Genomic DNA, 15,245 nt, shown 5'->3' on the forward strand with positions numbered 1-15,245 from the left:
TCACATAACAAAGAGCCAGTGACCTGTTAAATGAGGTCAGAGGGGTCCAGGGGCTTGGAGAGGGGATACGGACGTGGGTATGAAGTAGGCAATTATGTTTTAAGTACTCACTGCTCAGTACAAAGAGTTTATAACTAATGGGGGATAAATTGAAGAAGGGGTGGGGTCTCGACTGATACAATACGCAAGAAGAGAAGAGAAGTTCTCAGTCGCAAGGATTTGTGTTTTCTGGAGAAAATCTGCAGGAGCCGGTCAGACAGAAACTTCGAGGTTAATTGGTGAAAAATGCCAGAGGAAAAGCGAGAGAAATTAGCCAAAGTCATCAGACAGTGGAATAACAACAGACTGGACCTGTTTGAAATAAGCCAACCTGATGAGGTGAGTCGCCTGCAAGCGTCAGCTTCATGGACCTCACAAAGTTTTCGCTTGGATTAGCTTTCAGTCTCTGCACTGTCAACTGTCAATGGCAAAGTTAGAGATCTACCATAAGAGCTGTTTTTATAACATGTTACCAGTAATCAATGTACTTTTGCAGAGCAACGCTTCTTTTCATTGTTCTTTAATCTGCTATTTATTATTTTTGATTAATGATTTTGTCTGTAAAAGAAAGAAAATGCTCTAGAAAATAGAATACTGATCACCAGTTGCAGTGACATCTTCAAATGTTGCCATTAATTTGTCTTTTTTAAGCAAAAGTCCCAAACCCAAATATTCAGCTGTATGGGAGAGCATTTATCCTCTCTCTGTTTTACAATTCTTCCTTAAAAATGTCTCTTTTATTCTTTTGTTTCAATATATAGTCTCAAAATTTATTTAGCAATTTTATCTCAGTCCAAATAAAATAATGAATATGAACATGAAAAGAACAGAAACCACACACTAAAACACGCTTAACACACTAAAACTATTTTCTGTTTCCCGACAGAACCTGGAGTTTCATGGTGTGATGCGCTTCTACTTTGAGGATCATGTTGAAGGAAACGTGGCCACAAAGTGTCTGCGTGTCTGCAGCAACTCTTTAACTCGTGAGATTATTGAAACTCTCTCAGAGAAATTCAGGCCCGATATGAAAATGCTGACGACAAGTTACTACCTGTACGAGGTCCACGCCAAGACGGGTAAGTAGCTCTGAAGGTGAATGTATACATGTAATGCACTGTGGACAAATTATCACACTCAACTTTCTCTTACATGGCCCCCTTCAGAAGTTTTTGGACACACGTTGCCATTCAAACATAACTGTGCATTAGACTGTAACTGCACATTAAAGTGAATGTTTAATCTCAAGTTCTGGACTTTTGGTTGAACAAACCTAGACAGTGTGGCACTTTGGATATGGGAAGTTTTGACGGGGGGGTTTTTCCACTACTTTTAGGCATATTTTGGACAAAATGATTAACTAAAAAAAAAAATACTGAGCAAAGTAAAGAAAAATAATAATAGTAATGACCTCTAAAATTTTAAATGCTGTTCAGTGTTCACACAAAACAAATCAAACAGACCAAACAATGAATCTATTTATGAGAAGAGTATTTAGCAGATTTATTGCCAACTATAGTAATACTTTATTTCAGCCTTATACTGATAAAATAGTTCTCTGCTAGACTGTTTATGTGATTTTTCTTGGTCCAGCTGTTCCATAAACTGTTGAGGTTTTTGCTCCAACAAGTTTTTCTTTGTTTTATACGTGGACTAAGAACGCAAGTTGGACCTGGACGAGAGACCTTTGACTGTACAATTAAACTGGAGCTCAGACAACAGAGAGGGACGTTTTGTGCTGAAGAAAGACAAGGAGAGTCTCCAGGTATCTGAAACCTCAACCTATTCTTATTGTGTTTATTAACTAGCTTCCTTCCTTATCTCACATTGACTTTTTTGTGCTTTTTTATGTGTTGTACAATAAAGGAAAACTGTCATGAGAAGGAGAAAGGAGGCATTATCCAAAACTTCAAGAGGACCCTGTCAAGAAAAGAAAAGAAGACTGCAGAGAAGAGCAAAACTGATGTTTTAGGAGATGAGAATGGGTAAAATGTTTCATTGTTCACCATCAATATTTGTTTTTCAGACTGCTGGCCTCAGGCCTGCTGCACTTAACTGTCAGAAAAACACCCTTCCCTTTAAATCCAATATGCAGGTCAACTGAAAAGCCACTGAACAACAGCATTTGTGACCATGAGACACATGGCACCAACAACAAAAAGCACCAGAGCCAGGCCGCCCCGGGTGAGTAATCTGCAGATTGAACAAAAATAGAAATTATAATGAACGGTGAAGTCCAGTGCATGAGCAATGTACCAACCATGCACACAGCAGCACAGCCATATTTCACTCCAAATCAATATGAGCCATATTTTAACAACATCATCAGGATGGCTGTAACTAAGTCACTGTTTCTATATTTCCCACAGGAGTAAAGCTCTCTGGAAATCTTCATCCTGACTTTCCAGATCAACCTGGATTACCAATTGGGATTAAATTATGTGACAACTGTGAGTATGTGATCAAAAGGTTTCGTTCCACAGTGTGCTGTTTTCTGGTTTAATACCTGTCTGTTGGAAGCTCACCGCTCCCTCCCCTCTCATAATGTCCTCCTGCCCCCTGCTGGTGTCTTTTACATTTCAGCTGAGGAGGCCTTCCTGTCTGCAGTCATAAATTACACCAACACCTCCACAGTTCATTTCAAGCTCTCACCTGCATATGCTCTCTATGCCGTGGGACGCTTTGCTCTGCAGCGACATTGCAGCCAAGGCTCTCTGCCCTCAGGAGGAAAACACAGTGTGAGCTTAATCACCAACAAAATGGTGGCCATGACGAGGAAGGTCATCCAGGCAAGTCTAAGAAACCACTGGCTTGTATTTGTTATCTTTGCACAATTAGGACTGAATAACAGTTTATTATAAAACAAAATACCAGATGTTCATTGCGTTTACAATGACACTGCTGCTATATTTGTGCTTCAGAGGCAGCAGACCATCGCTGGAGCTCTCGCCTTCTGGATAGCCAACTCCTCTGAGCTGCTAAATTTCTTCAAGCATGACAAAGATCTGTGCCCGCTCACACAGCAAAGTCAGCTGGATCTCTCCCACCTGGTGCACAAAGCCTACAGGTAAAACAGCACAATGGTTCATCAAAGACCTCAGCCTCCTTCGCCCCATCGAGCAGGTCGCTGTGCAACAAGAATGTAATCAAAAGAGTAGTAAAAATCAGGTCTGACCTTACTCAGCGCCTCACTCTCTACCTACTCAAGCTTTTGCCCTCTTAGGAGAAACTGCAAGTCGAAAATCGACCAAAACAAGCCATTTTAAAAATAGGTTACTTTCTTACTGCAAGAGCAAACCCCTGAACTCCCAAATCCCAACCATATAGTATACACCTGCACACATCAGCAATATGCTACCACAGCATGCCTTGTGAATATGGTGGTGCATGCTTTATCATCTTCAATAAAATCAATTATCATGGGAAAATCCCAAATCTTTGTTGATTACAGTTTCTCATAGGCAACTCCTTTCTAAATCAATGTAAAATGAATGTCTTATTCCTTAGGCTCCAGGGAATGTTTCTGTGTTTTATTCTATTTTTCCGATTAACAAAATGGGGGAAAAAAGGCAAATGAATCGATAATCATTTGCAGCCTTAGATACAAATCCCTGCCAAAGAAATTCTACAAACACAGGTTGTAGAGTCACTAAAGTCAAATCTTTAAATCAACTGTACAAATTCAAGGTAGTTTTATGGTTTGTTTTCCAAATGCTATGTTTTATATGTGTTTTCATTCTCCCTAGTTGCCTGCTGCAGTGTGTTCAGGCTGAGTTAAAAAAGCACTTGCCAACTTTTTTGATTGATCCTGAGCAACACGGACCTCTACCAGCTGGTATAGGTAAACATTCAGTCATTTGATACAAAGTCAATGATAGTTTTACTAAAGAGCTGCAATGCTTGGTTCTTTCTTTATCAATTAACACCATTGTCCTGCCTGTTACAGAGATGGTGATGAACACCTTGATGAACACCATGTCTCTGTTGAGACGCTGCCGGGTCAACCCCGCCCTCACCATCCAGCTGTTCTCCCAGCTCTTCCATTTCATCAGCGCCTGGCTCTTCAACCAGCTCATGGGCCCAGAGGCCAACACTCCCGGCCTGCGCTCCCACTACTGGGGAGCAGCTCTCCGCCAGAGGCTCACGGCCATCGAAGGCTGGGCGGAAAGGCAGGGCCTGGAGCTGGCTGCCGACTGCCACCTGGGGCACATCATCCAGGTCGGTCCCTGTCTGCACTATGTATCTAAACACTTTTACTGGGCTTTTAGAAAAGACCAGATCAGTGTCTATAACCACAAAGACAGCATAACATCTTTATCAAATGTTCTTTTCTAAGCTAATTTTATCAATTCTTTGTTCAATAATGTAAAGTTTGATGAATGAATAAGCCAAATCACTTTAGTTTTTAAGAATTGTAAAAGCATTTTATTATCTCCAATAGGCAAGACAGCATTTGGAGACTGTTGGTCAGCTAATATGATAGTGGATGAGCTTCTTTGTGAGATAATTCATTATTAATTTCTTTTTTACTTTTCAGTGTTGGCTCAGATTTTATTCACAGTGTGTTTCCATTATATGTGATCATTCAGTTAGTACAAGATGTTAAAATAGTGTTGCCTGGCTGTTTCTAGGCAACCACGCTCCTGACCATGAATAAGTACTCAATGGAAAATGCGAAGGACATCCATAATACCTGTTTCAAACTGAACTCACTGCAGCTGCAGACGTTGCTTGCAGGCTACCTCTACGCAAACAATGAGCCTCACATCCCTCCTGTGAGTATACTGTGTGTGTTCCTCCTTTACTGTCATGCTGCAATTAAAATGTGCTGCTGCTTTAGAGACAAATCCCTAAAAGAAATATAGAGATAGATATCCTTAGGTTTGACTATGTCTGTAGCCAAGTATGGCAGCAGCCTCAACCAAAGAAAAGGAGCTCAGTAGTATAGATTTAATAATATGAATAATTAACAATGATGAATATGATGATGAATAATATATGAGGAACAGTAAAGCGAGTTGTCACATTACCCGATTGCTTCTGAGTGAAATATTTCTCTAATACTTTGCCGAATATGAGGTGTGTGAAGAAAATATTAATGTGACTACCTATCCAATGGGTGACAAAAAGCCAAATCAAGTTTCCCATTATGCTATTATTATAGAACATCAATTTTGTAAATGAGCATGACAAAATCCATTTACATTATTATTCTCAATTACAGCCTGGGTTTGCAATAAGCAGCAACAAGCTTGGAAATGCCACAAACTCAAATAGGCCACTAACACTCAAATCATCATTAGCATTAATTTTTCCTCACCATAACTATCAACAACATGAAAGCATCACATGCATAAACCTCGGTTGTTGAACAGCATTTACCTGCAGTTGTTTTTGAACGTGGCGTCTACATTCACTTTGTAGAGCACAAAAAACACACTTTTGTGTTTGTATTTGTATTGTGTCAAGTATTCAGCATCCTTGAACATTTATTAAGGGAGTAAATGGGCCTACACAATTACACAGCAGATATTACATATTTTCTGGGATTGGAAAAGGCACTTTTTATATCAAAATACATATCTCAAATATCTCTAAAAGACCTGTTTTTGTGTTTTTAGCCAATACTGATGGATGCCAATTGTGACAAATATAGCTAGCTCACTTCTTACAGAAAGAAAGAAAGAAAGAAAGAAAGAAAGAAAGAAAGAAAGAAAGAAAGAAAGAAAGAACCACTTTAACTTGCAGTTGGTACAACTTCAAATATTACACTGAAAGCAGTGGAATAGCACAGAGAAAGCAGCCACAACAACACAGCGTTAAGTTAGCCAAGTTAATACGGTACATTTAGCCAAACACACAAACAGCAGCATGCTAGCTGCGAACATAGACTGTAAAGGCTGCGAACTTACAACACTTGCCTCCATTTATTTACGAGAGCTATACGGTTAGCGAGAAAATTGATAACTGCAGCCACAGCTACTTTTATGAATAATTAAATATACATAATAAGAGACTTTACTTACTGTACGTCATTCTTTGTCGTATCGAGCAGCTTCCCGCTTGAAATCTGATGGAAGTCTGTAGTTATGGCAACGGGTTCATGTAGGCAACAGTGGACTACGGGCAGAAAAAAATAAACGCAACCTGCTACCGCCGCTACCGGGATCTGTCATGGTGCGTAGGCTACCACACGCTTGTGACTAACAATGGACAAGTAGCCTATCTCACACAACCATTAGGAAACATTATTAGGCCTAATATCAAACCTGAGTAAAGCGAACATAAACATTAACGTTCCCAAGTCTTTGCAACTACGGTAGCCTATCTCTAGTCAAAACCAGAGCGATTGGTCAAAAGAACCACACACCTGTCCTGCCCCCCTGGCATCAGCAGTAATCAACCCATCCATCAAACAACAAACAACACTCACATTCACATCACACTTACAGGTAATTTGGAATTGCAAATCAATAGTGTCCATGTGTGGTTATATAAGCCAGAGACCCCACACAGAGCATGCAAACTCTACACAGCTAGGCCCAAGGCCCAGAGGGAACAGTGCTACCAATGCTGCCCAGTCTCTCAATCCCTGTATTTAAAATCTTGCTTGATTAGAAGTAGAAAGATTTCTCAATAATGTCTCCACTGAGGTCAGAGGTCAGGGTCATCTGCAGGTTCTGTCTTCAGGATGGTGGCGGCAGGCAGATTGGATTGGAGACCCGTCACACGTTGACAAATGTCAATACACCAGAAGAACGACCTTTTGCTGAAATATTTCCGCTGTCTGATTCACTTGTCGCCCTCTTGGCAGAGTTTGATCGATGCTGTGGTGTCGGCTGCTGAGGCCTCAGCAGACAACCTGATGCAGAGTGAAGGACGGGACGTCAGGTTGGAGGAGAGCCTTGACCTCCACCTGCCTTTCCTGCTGCCAGAGGGAGGATACTCCTGTGACACTGTGAGAGGAATCCCTACTGGGTTCAGGGAGTTCTTGGAGCCTATTTGTCGAAAAGGTATGGGACTCTGTTAAAACCTGCAAAATGTCAATATCCCAGAGGCGTATTGTATCTAAGATGAACACACCTAAAATAGATCATTCGTCATATATTTGCATCTTCCTCTTCCAGGTCTTTGCTCTTTAACATCGCAGCCAAACTCCAAAGGTGACTGGACTGTAAATTTCAGCGACACTACACCCTCCTCAAAGAGCATATACTTGGTAAATACTCACCATCCCAGATGTGTAATTTAATTTCAAGATAAGATCAAGCATTTAAGCAGCAGTCATACTTCCCCCCCCCCCTTCTTCAACAGGCAGCACACAGGGAGCCAGAGATTGTGATGATCACGCTGAACAAACCTCTTAACAGCGGCATGGGGATCAGCATCGTGGCTGCCAAGGTGACTGACTCAATGTTTTCCTGTAATTGTGATGTGCTCAGTAACTGGAACTATCCAAACACCAATACTATCTGCTTGATGTCTCTGCTAATTAACACCCTCCCTCTTGTTTTGCCACAGGGAGCACGCCAGGGTAACCTTGGGATCTATATCAAATCTATAGTCAAGGGAGGACCAGCTGAAATGGTGAGATCTAACATTTGTAATTCAGCTGTTTTGTGAATGTGTATGAAACTAAATCATTGTTTAGGGACATATAGTAAACTGTCTGTGCTGTGTGCAGAATGGCAGGTTGACAGCCGGGGACCAGCTGCTCAGTGTGGATGGTAGAAGCCTGGTCGGCCTCAGCCAAGAAAGGTAACTGCAGTCTCAACGGCACATGCCACAATTTGTAATTCCCACCCCCAAATGTAGGCTAATTGAATTTCTACTGTATATGTGCTTATAAAATTAAATCATATATGTAAAAATTATATGAAACCTATTAGAAATTGGAACATATGTCTTGCCCAAATAAGTATGTTAATGTATGTTGTTAATATTGTGGACGTGTTATATTAAGTATGCATTGATCCCAAAGCCCACCGATATAAGTGGATATTACTATACAATAGTCTGAAACTAAATTCCCAAAATGATTGAAATTATTAAGAAAAATACAACAAATAGAATTTTCATTTATATACTGTTTGATAAACTTGTCTGTACAAATTAAATATCATATATAAAGTTGCAACATCCTAGTATATGCCAAATAAAAAAATAATCATATGGATATAAGTATAAATATGTATAGAAATGTTATTATTGGTATGGTTTATAGACATAATGTATCTTCATCCAAAAGATACAGTTCATATAAGTAACATGTAGCAACAGCACCTTTGATATAGAGACATATCCGTATTACCTCTGTATGGGTAAACAGTTCAATAAGACTGTGTAATGGATGTTGACTGTATTAATATTGTATTCATTTAGGGCAGCAGCAATCATGGTGCAAACCGGTCCTGTTGTGACCTTAGAGGTTGCAAAGTTTGGAGCCAGCTATCATGGCCTGGAGGCTCTGCTGAGAGAACCAGCTCCAGAGAGGATTACAGGTAAAAAAAACAAACAAAAAACCTTAAACAAATAGATGGAAACCCTCATTCCTCCACCTTTTGTACCTCATGACCTGATTGAGATTGTTTCTTGCTTCACAAGGTGATACAAGCAGTGATAAGCCAAATGGTAAAGAGCTCCTGCTGTACAGTGTGGTGGACCCCGGCCCCTCGGAGCAGCTCCATGGAGGCAGCAGGAGGAAGAAAGAGCAGATGATGCAGAGAAACAGGCAGCTCTACCGCTCCAACCCCAACATGACCAGTGGGTCCACTTCTGTTTTAATCACTTATTGCTCCCAGGCACTTACACTACAGTAAATCCCTTAATGTGAAATATGTTCAATGCCTGAGGGTGAGTCATAACAGCCACTCCAGCGTGTGCTTATTTTCTCCGTACTTCTGCAGACTTTTGCCAAGAGGATGGAGGCGAACCTGTTGACCCTGTCGTGAGAGGGAGTAACATCGCCGCCGTTTCCAGCATCAACCTTAGCACTGATGTGAGATATTTGTTAGATGTTAGACCTTATTTCTTTAATCTTTGTGACAAAAGCTACACACAGAGTAAATATTTTCATATGATAAAAAGGAAGATTTGACCTTTTTTTCCACATTTTCAGTTCAATTTCTGTTAAAAGTGCCTTTTTTTATTCCATTTTCTTACCTTTTTTTGCCAGTAAAATACCTATAAGCTAAATTGTGTCCGCTTAACACCCAAACTGTAAAGACATATTGAATAGTTACAAAAATCTACATATTTTGAATGAATTTATAACATAAAAAACAATTTTGTTCCCTTTTTTTGCCTCTGTTCAGACATATCACAGGGAGTACCTGACACTTCCTACCCCTAAGTCCCAGGGCAAGAGCACATCTGAATACAGTCGACAACAGCAAACACTGAAAGTGTCTCTGGGTGGACAGAGCTCCAACAAGAAGACCTTAATGGTAAATGGCCATAGTGTTCATGAAATTATAAGTACAGCTTGTTTGATATTATTACAAATCTTTGCATTTACTCCTCCAGCGTCAAGCACGCTCTCAGGAAAACTTGTGTATGGATGGTGGAGGCCCCCTGCTGGACAAAAGGCAGAACATGCAGGAGCTGCAGGATCAGGGTGCAAAACAAACCATGAGCCACTATTCGTCTTTCCCAATTCGCTCCAGCGTTTCTAGTCATGACATCCTCTCTGATAACACCTCCCCCAAAAAACGACAGCAGGGCACTCCCACAAGTGGCGCTGGTGTCTGGAGAACCCCCTTTTCTCAACATCCAACACCTACGCCTTCAGTCCAGCCCATACGGATAGACATCCCCATAACCAGAGCTGCGAGCACACAGTCGAACCCTCCTCTTACCACCTTCCAGACTTCATCAATGTCAGTGAAGATGAGCCAAACTCTTAAAGTAAACGGACATGGACAGATTTCTCAAAACCAAGCTAACCACATTTATGCGTGTCCCATCACTGCAACCAAGAAGCTACCTCAGCCCTCGCAGCAGCAAAGAACCAGCATATTCAGGGGCCAAACAATGAAACCTCAAGTGAGCATCCCCCCGACAAAACATGTTTCCTTCCAAGAGCCTCCCACTCAACAGAAGCCGGGCACGGGGCCCCTGAAGCAGACGGACCCCCAGGAGCGGTCCGACCCGTGGAAGAGGGAGGCCCAGGAGAAGCTGGAGAAGCAGCAGAGGCTTCAGGCGGTGGAGCTCCTGGAGCAGGAGGTGCAGGAGCTTCAGGCCAAAGTGAAGCGCTCGGCCGTGGAGAACGACCGACTCAGAATACTCAGCCTGGAGTGGCAGTTTCAGAAGAGGCTGCAGGAGGTTCAGCAGAGAGGAGAGGATGAGGACGAGGAGGAAGACGAGGAGCTGGACATGATGGTGATGATACAGCAGCTGGAGACCCGAGCTCAGGTAAAAAGACTAGAATAAATTAACAGTAACAGGCTCTATACTTTTTTTTAAATCCAATTTTGCAGTACATGTAGATGTTTGACGATGCTGCAAAGTGGTTTTCTTGGGAAATGTAGACAATTAAGTTATGAAAAGTAAAAAAGTCAGGCTGAACGAAGGTCTATGAAACATTCAATAACAGAATAACATCTGGAAACAAATGGAGCACATGGAGATCTACAGCTTTCTGTGACTCCAGTTTAAGTGTCTTTTAATATTGGTGGATTTCCATATATAGTGAACAACGCTGATAATTAAAAAGCAAAAATAACCTATATTAAATCCATTATTTTCCATCTTTAGAGCAGGAGAAACTCTGCAGGAAGCAACATCCACCTGACAGCACCGGAAAAACAGACGGGAAATCGTCTCCCCCAAGAGGAAGACAAGGCAGAGACAGGTACTCATTCACTTGTGGATGACAAATAAGTCATTTTAATATAAAAGAGGCAGTTCTCAAATATATATCTTCTTTATTTTCAATCACAACATTTTTGTTCGGCAGGCGAGAGACCACCTGGACTGACTGAAGGCGTTCACAAGGTGTCATCTAAAGAGTGAGTTTACATTATTTGGCAACTGAGGAGAAACATTTAAATTAAATTAAATTAAATTAAATTAAATCTAACACAATGTATTAACAGAGCATTGTAATTTGTGATAACTTAATGGACCAGAAATGCATATGCACATTTATGTAGCATCACAAGATTATTACAGTAGCCTATTCTGCTTCATATGTTGGTTTCTTTACACTTAGCAAGTGTTTTGAAAAGAAAATCCCTGAGTAAAAATAAATATGCAGATAGCACAATATCTTTCAAAAACACCACATCTTACTGTATGTGTTCCCTACATATAATAAAATTCAAGTATGATTTTTTATTTGCAGAAACCAGGAGGATAAAATAAAGAGGCCGACAGCTCCTGAAAAGCTCACGTTCAAGGAGCGTCAGCGTCTGTTTTCCCTGGCGTCCAGTGCATAACAGAAAACTCAGGAGGAGCATGTCTACAGAAAGAAAAGTAATAATGTGCAAAGAAAAAAAAGAGTATACTACAGTACCTTTTAACATGGCAGCGTGTGTATCTGTTAACTGAAGCAATGTTTGTCTTAGTTAAATGTCATATTGTCATTTTTACATTTGAGTTTAGTATTATTCTTCAAGACTTTCAGTTTCACTTGTTTTAACATGTTTTTGTATTTTCATTTTCAATAAAGTATTAATTTGTCTCATTAACCGTTATTATCATTGCAACATGTGCTTCCTATCGGACACAAAAGTAAATGAAAGTGTTACTTTGTGCGCTGATAAAACTGCACCACTGCTTTCTCTTGTTCGTGAGTTTCGATTGAGCCTTGCCTCAGTCTTCGGATCTCGTTTATGGCTTCGATGCCTGAAATCTTCCTCGTCTTCACCAGGTAGCAGGCCAACATGGTTCCTGTTCTCCCGTGGCCATGCATGCAGTGCACTGCCACACCCTGGAGAGCAACAAAGCAGTGTTTAGTTTGGTCAGTCACATGTAACTATGAACACACCCTGCATTAGTAACTGTTGTCAGACAGGGATTAGCACTGAATTCCTTACAGAAGGTGTGCAAACAAAACCAACGACGCATTACTTACAGCACCCTCGATTGTGAAAACATCACTGTCACGTGCTGTTATACTGAGGGAGCACAACAAATCTCCTTCCACAAATGTAATAAAAATGGCACTTCTTCCTATTATTTTGTACTTATTCAGTATAATAATCCTATCTACATCTGCTTCCTAACAGTGCCAAGGTTGTGAAAGGTTTTCCTTTCCCCTATAGAATGATCTTAATAAGGCCATTGTAAGTTAAGTTACAGTACTGTACCTTGTGAGCCAGTATACAATACTTTACTGACCCTGGAGAGTCCTGAAAGTACTCATGTATAGAAGCATAACCATCTACCTGTCACATCAGAGTCTATCAAGTATCTGAGCCCCTACCTCTCCTTTGGCGTTGGCCTCTTCCACGAGGGAAAGGAATTGATCAATCTGACTTGGTGAAGGAGGAGTGAAGTCAGTTATCTTGATGTGATGCAGCTCTAACTCTGGGCACGAGTCGTGGTACGGTGGTTTTCTCTCACACAGGCAAACCAGGTGTTTGATACCATTGTCCAACATGTACTGGTATTCACACGTCATCCTGGGCAGCGCCAATCCAGCCAGTTTGCCTGGCTCAACCCAGGAGAAATTGTGTGGAGCGGAAGAAGCCATGACTGTCGCACTGAGGAGAAAAAGATAATTTGCACACACCACTCATGTCATAGTATAGTAATGACAGCTTGCAACATAAGTATACACAAACATACACAAGTTAAATTAATTGTGGCCCAATGAGACATGCACTTAATTTTTACATGGCTTTGAGAATAGTAGCAAACATTTCAGCAAATATTACCTTTTCAACAAGCTGAATACTTCAGGTGAAGAGCCTGTGGAAAAGTACAGTGAGTGAACAACACAAGTGGTATGAGGACACAGTATTAAAATCTCTCTCTCCTTTCTCCTTTCTCTCTCTTGACTCTCTCTTGACGTACTGGCTCGTCCTGACAGTTCAGTTAGTGAGAGATTAATCTAAGGACATGCTCTGTAGCCAATGTAGATTCGTGTACATTCGTGTGTATGAATTTGGGTGTGTCACTACACTAGCATTGGTGAGACACTATAGAGGACTTTGGTGGTAATCAGTCACACAGGTTAGATTAGGACACCGCTGAGCAGGGGCAGGGAATGAGGATCTGTTTTTTTTTTTTTTTTTTTAAGATTTGCAAATGAATAAAGTATTAAACGCATACCCATGGAGGGCCTCGTTTGGTTTTTACACACCACCATGAGTTGGAAATGAATTCAAATTCACTCAAGTGGCGTTTTTTGTAGCTAGATTGCCACTACAGTAGCTACACTTTTCAACATTCAAAGACACACAGGCTACGTAAGACAAGAGCCTGGGGTGAAAATGTACTCACCACCAGACTCCTCCTGTTTTCATATAAAGTTTACAGTTGCGAGAGACAATAAGGCAAAAGCCTCACATGCAGTTTAGCTATAAATGTATTGAGACGATACGTTTACATGTTAATCCAACCAGATAATGCGAAGGGAAATCGATTTTCTTCTGACAATGCATATGAGCATGCTTCACAACAGTAAATGTGACATAACTGGAAGCAGTCAGTAGCCTACTTGTAGCCAGGCTCTGCATACAGAGAGAAGAGCCTAAGTAAAAGTGTTTACCAAAATAAAACGTATACAATAGATAATAACTTGTAATACAATTCAAGAAAAAGGTTGTCTTAATGGCTCGTTGACTTTTTTTTCAAATTGTATTCTTTGAATTAAAAAGTTTCATTCATTTTTATTAGATTGGTGTTTTTATTTTGACGGCAACATAGGGGTTGCTTACCAAAACAGCCACCAAACGGCCCAGACTAACTTTAGAGCTGCTGGTTGTTTATGGTTGGCTAACAGCCAGCTAAAGGCTAATGTCATATTCCTAGCAACTCGTTACGAAAGCAAAAAGACATCAACTATTATTAAACAGTCAGACAGTAACCTTAGCAAGTTCACATCGATATTCACCTACCCCTCCCTCCTTCCCCTCCATAACTATTTCTGTTTTTTTTTTCTTTATTATAATTAGTCCTCCGTTACTTCTGACGCTAGCTGCTATGTAAGTTAACTAGTTAGCCATCAAGCTATCGAATAGCATCGAGTTAATAAGTGGGACAAACCTTCCGCTCTGCCTCATGTACGTTACGTTACATACACAATCTGAAGAAGTCCGTCGCAGTGCTTAAGTTGGGGCGAAGCGCTGTACTTTGCCCTACCAGGTTGGTCATGGACCGGGTGTGGAGAACAGCTGTCACTGTAACTCAGTAATAGAAGTTACAGTGGAGCGGCGATAGTAGTGAGCTAATGGGCCTTTTACTGCAGCTTCAAGTGGAGGAAGCGCTCGCTGTTAGATCGACGGCAGCACTGTTGTGACTGTGGACGTTGCCCAGTATGTCACAATACGGTCATAACACATACATTAAACAAAGATAAAGATTTATTTTATGTAAATGAAGGGATTTTTTTTTTTTAAGGAGCCCAAAATTACCGGTGTTACATGTCAGGATGGCCGAGCGGTCTAAGGCGCTGCGTTCAGGTCGCAGTCTCCCCTGGAGGCGTGGGTTCGAATCCCACTTCTGACAATAAACTTTTCCTCTTCATGGCAACCAACCAGATCAGCTGGTCAACCTGATGGATTGTATCAATCAAAACACAACTTTCAGTCACGGTGGCGTTCAGTTGGCTACCTTTTCAAACACACGTATGAACACATGAAAAACGGGGGAAAAAAAAAACGCCTTGTAAAACTAAAACAAACATTATTAACACCAAATTTGGCCACATTATCAATAAAACAGCATCCAAAACATGGACTTTGACACTCCCAGAAGTCTTTGCGCTTGAAGTTGTCATTAATCAAAGCAACACAATGTCAAAGGGGATGCCAAGGATTCATTGCTTTATTTCACTGTCATTTGTGATGTTTAATTAACAACAGTCTGTTAATTAACTATGTCTGATAGGAGACTGTAGCAACCGACGCCTCTTTGTTTCACATTTCTTTTTTATTTAATAGGCTACCTAAACGATTCAAAGAAAAAAAAAAAATCAGTGATGGAAAAAATGTGATTTGCTGCAGCCTTATTCGCAAGCACTGTTTTTTTTTTGTCGT

General features: G+C 40.8%; 2 protein-coding genes across 3 annotated transcripts; one reads left to right on the top strand and one right to left on the bottom strand.

Annotated features, from left to right (window-relative positions):
- Positions 1-285: 285 nt before the first annotated feature.
- On the top strand, positions 286-11,477 carry afdnb (afadin, adherens junction formation factor b; the record flags this gene model as incomplete). Its single annotated transcript, XM_083998556.1, has 24 exons — positions 286-378; positions 926-1,118; positions 1,698-1,804; positions 1,906-2,024; positions 2,135-2,223; positions 2,409-2,489; positions 2,623-2,828; positions 2,961-3,106; positions 3,786-3,880; positions 3,986-4,257; positions 4,671-4,814; positions 6,854-7,052; positions 7,167-7,258; positions 7,354-7,440; positions 7,561-7,626; positions 7,724-7,797; positions 8,422-8,540; positions 8,644-8,802; positions 8,946-9,037; positions 9,354-9,485; positions 9,565-10,452; positions 10,795-10,891; positions 10,997-11,048; positions 11,384-11,477. The coding sequence occupies 24 exons, from the start codon at positions 286-288 to the stop codon at positions 11,475-11,477; spliced, it is 3,696 nt and encodes a 1,231-aa protein (XP_083854682.1).
- dusp23b (dual specificity phosphatase 23b) lies at positions 10,952-14,336 on the bottom strand. 2 transcript variants are annotated; one of them, XM_083997537.1, is made up of 4 exons: positions 14,254-14,336; positions 12,921-12,954; positions 12,467-12,746; positions 10,952-11,971 (listed from the first exon to the last, which is right to left on the bottom strand). In XM_083997537.1, exons 3-4 carry the CDS (start codon positions 12,734-12,736, stop codon positions 11,786-11,788), a joined length of 456 nt encoding a protein of 151 aa, XP_083853663.1. In that variant the 5' UTR covers positions 12,737-12,746; positions 12,921-12,954; positions 14,254-14,336; the 3' UTR covers positions 10,952-11,785. The 2 variants fall into 2 exon arrangements, with proteins under 2 accessions (XP_083853663.1, XP_083853662.1); XM_083997536.1 differs by having other exon boundaries at positions 12,467-12,738; positions 14,254-14,266.
- Between the last annotated feature and the right edge of the window lie 909 nt (positions 14,337-15,245).

The sequence above is a fragment of the Trachurus trachurus genome, assembly GCF_905171665.1.
Source record: "Trachurus trachurus genome assembly, chromosome: 22".
NCBI lineage: Eukaryota > Metazoa > Chordata > Actinopteri > Carangiformes > Carangidae > Trachurus > Trachurus trachurus.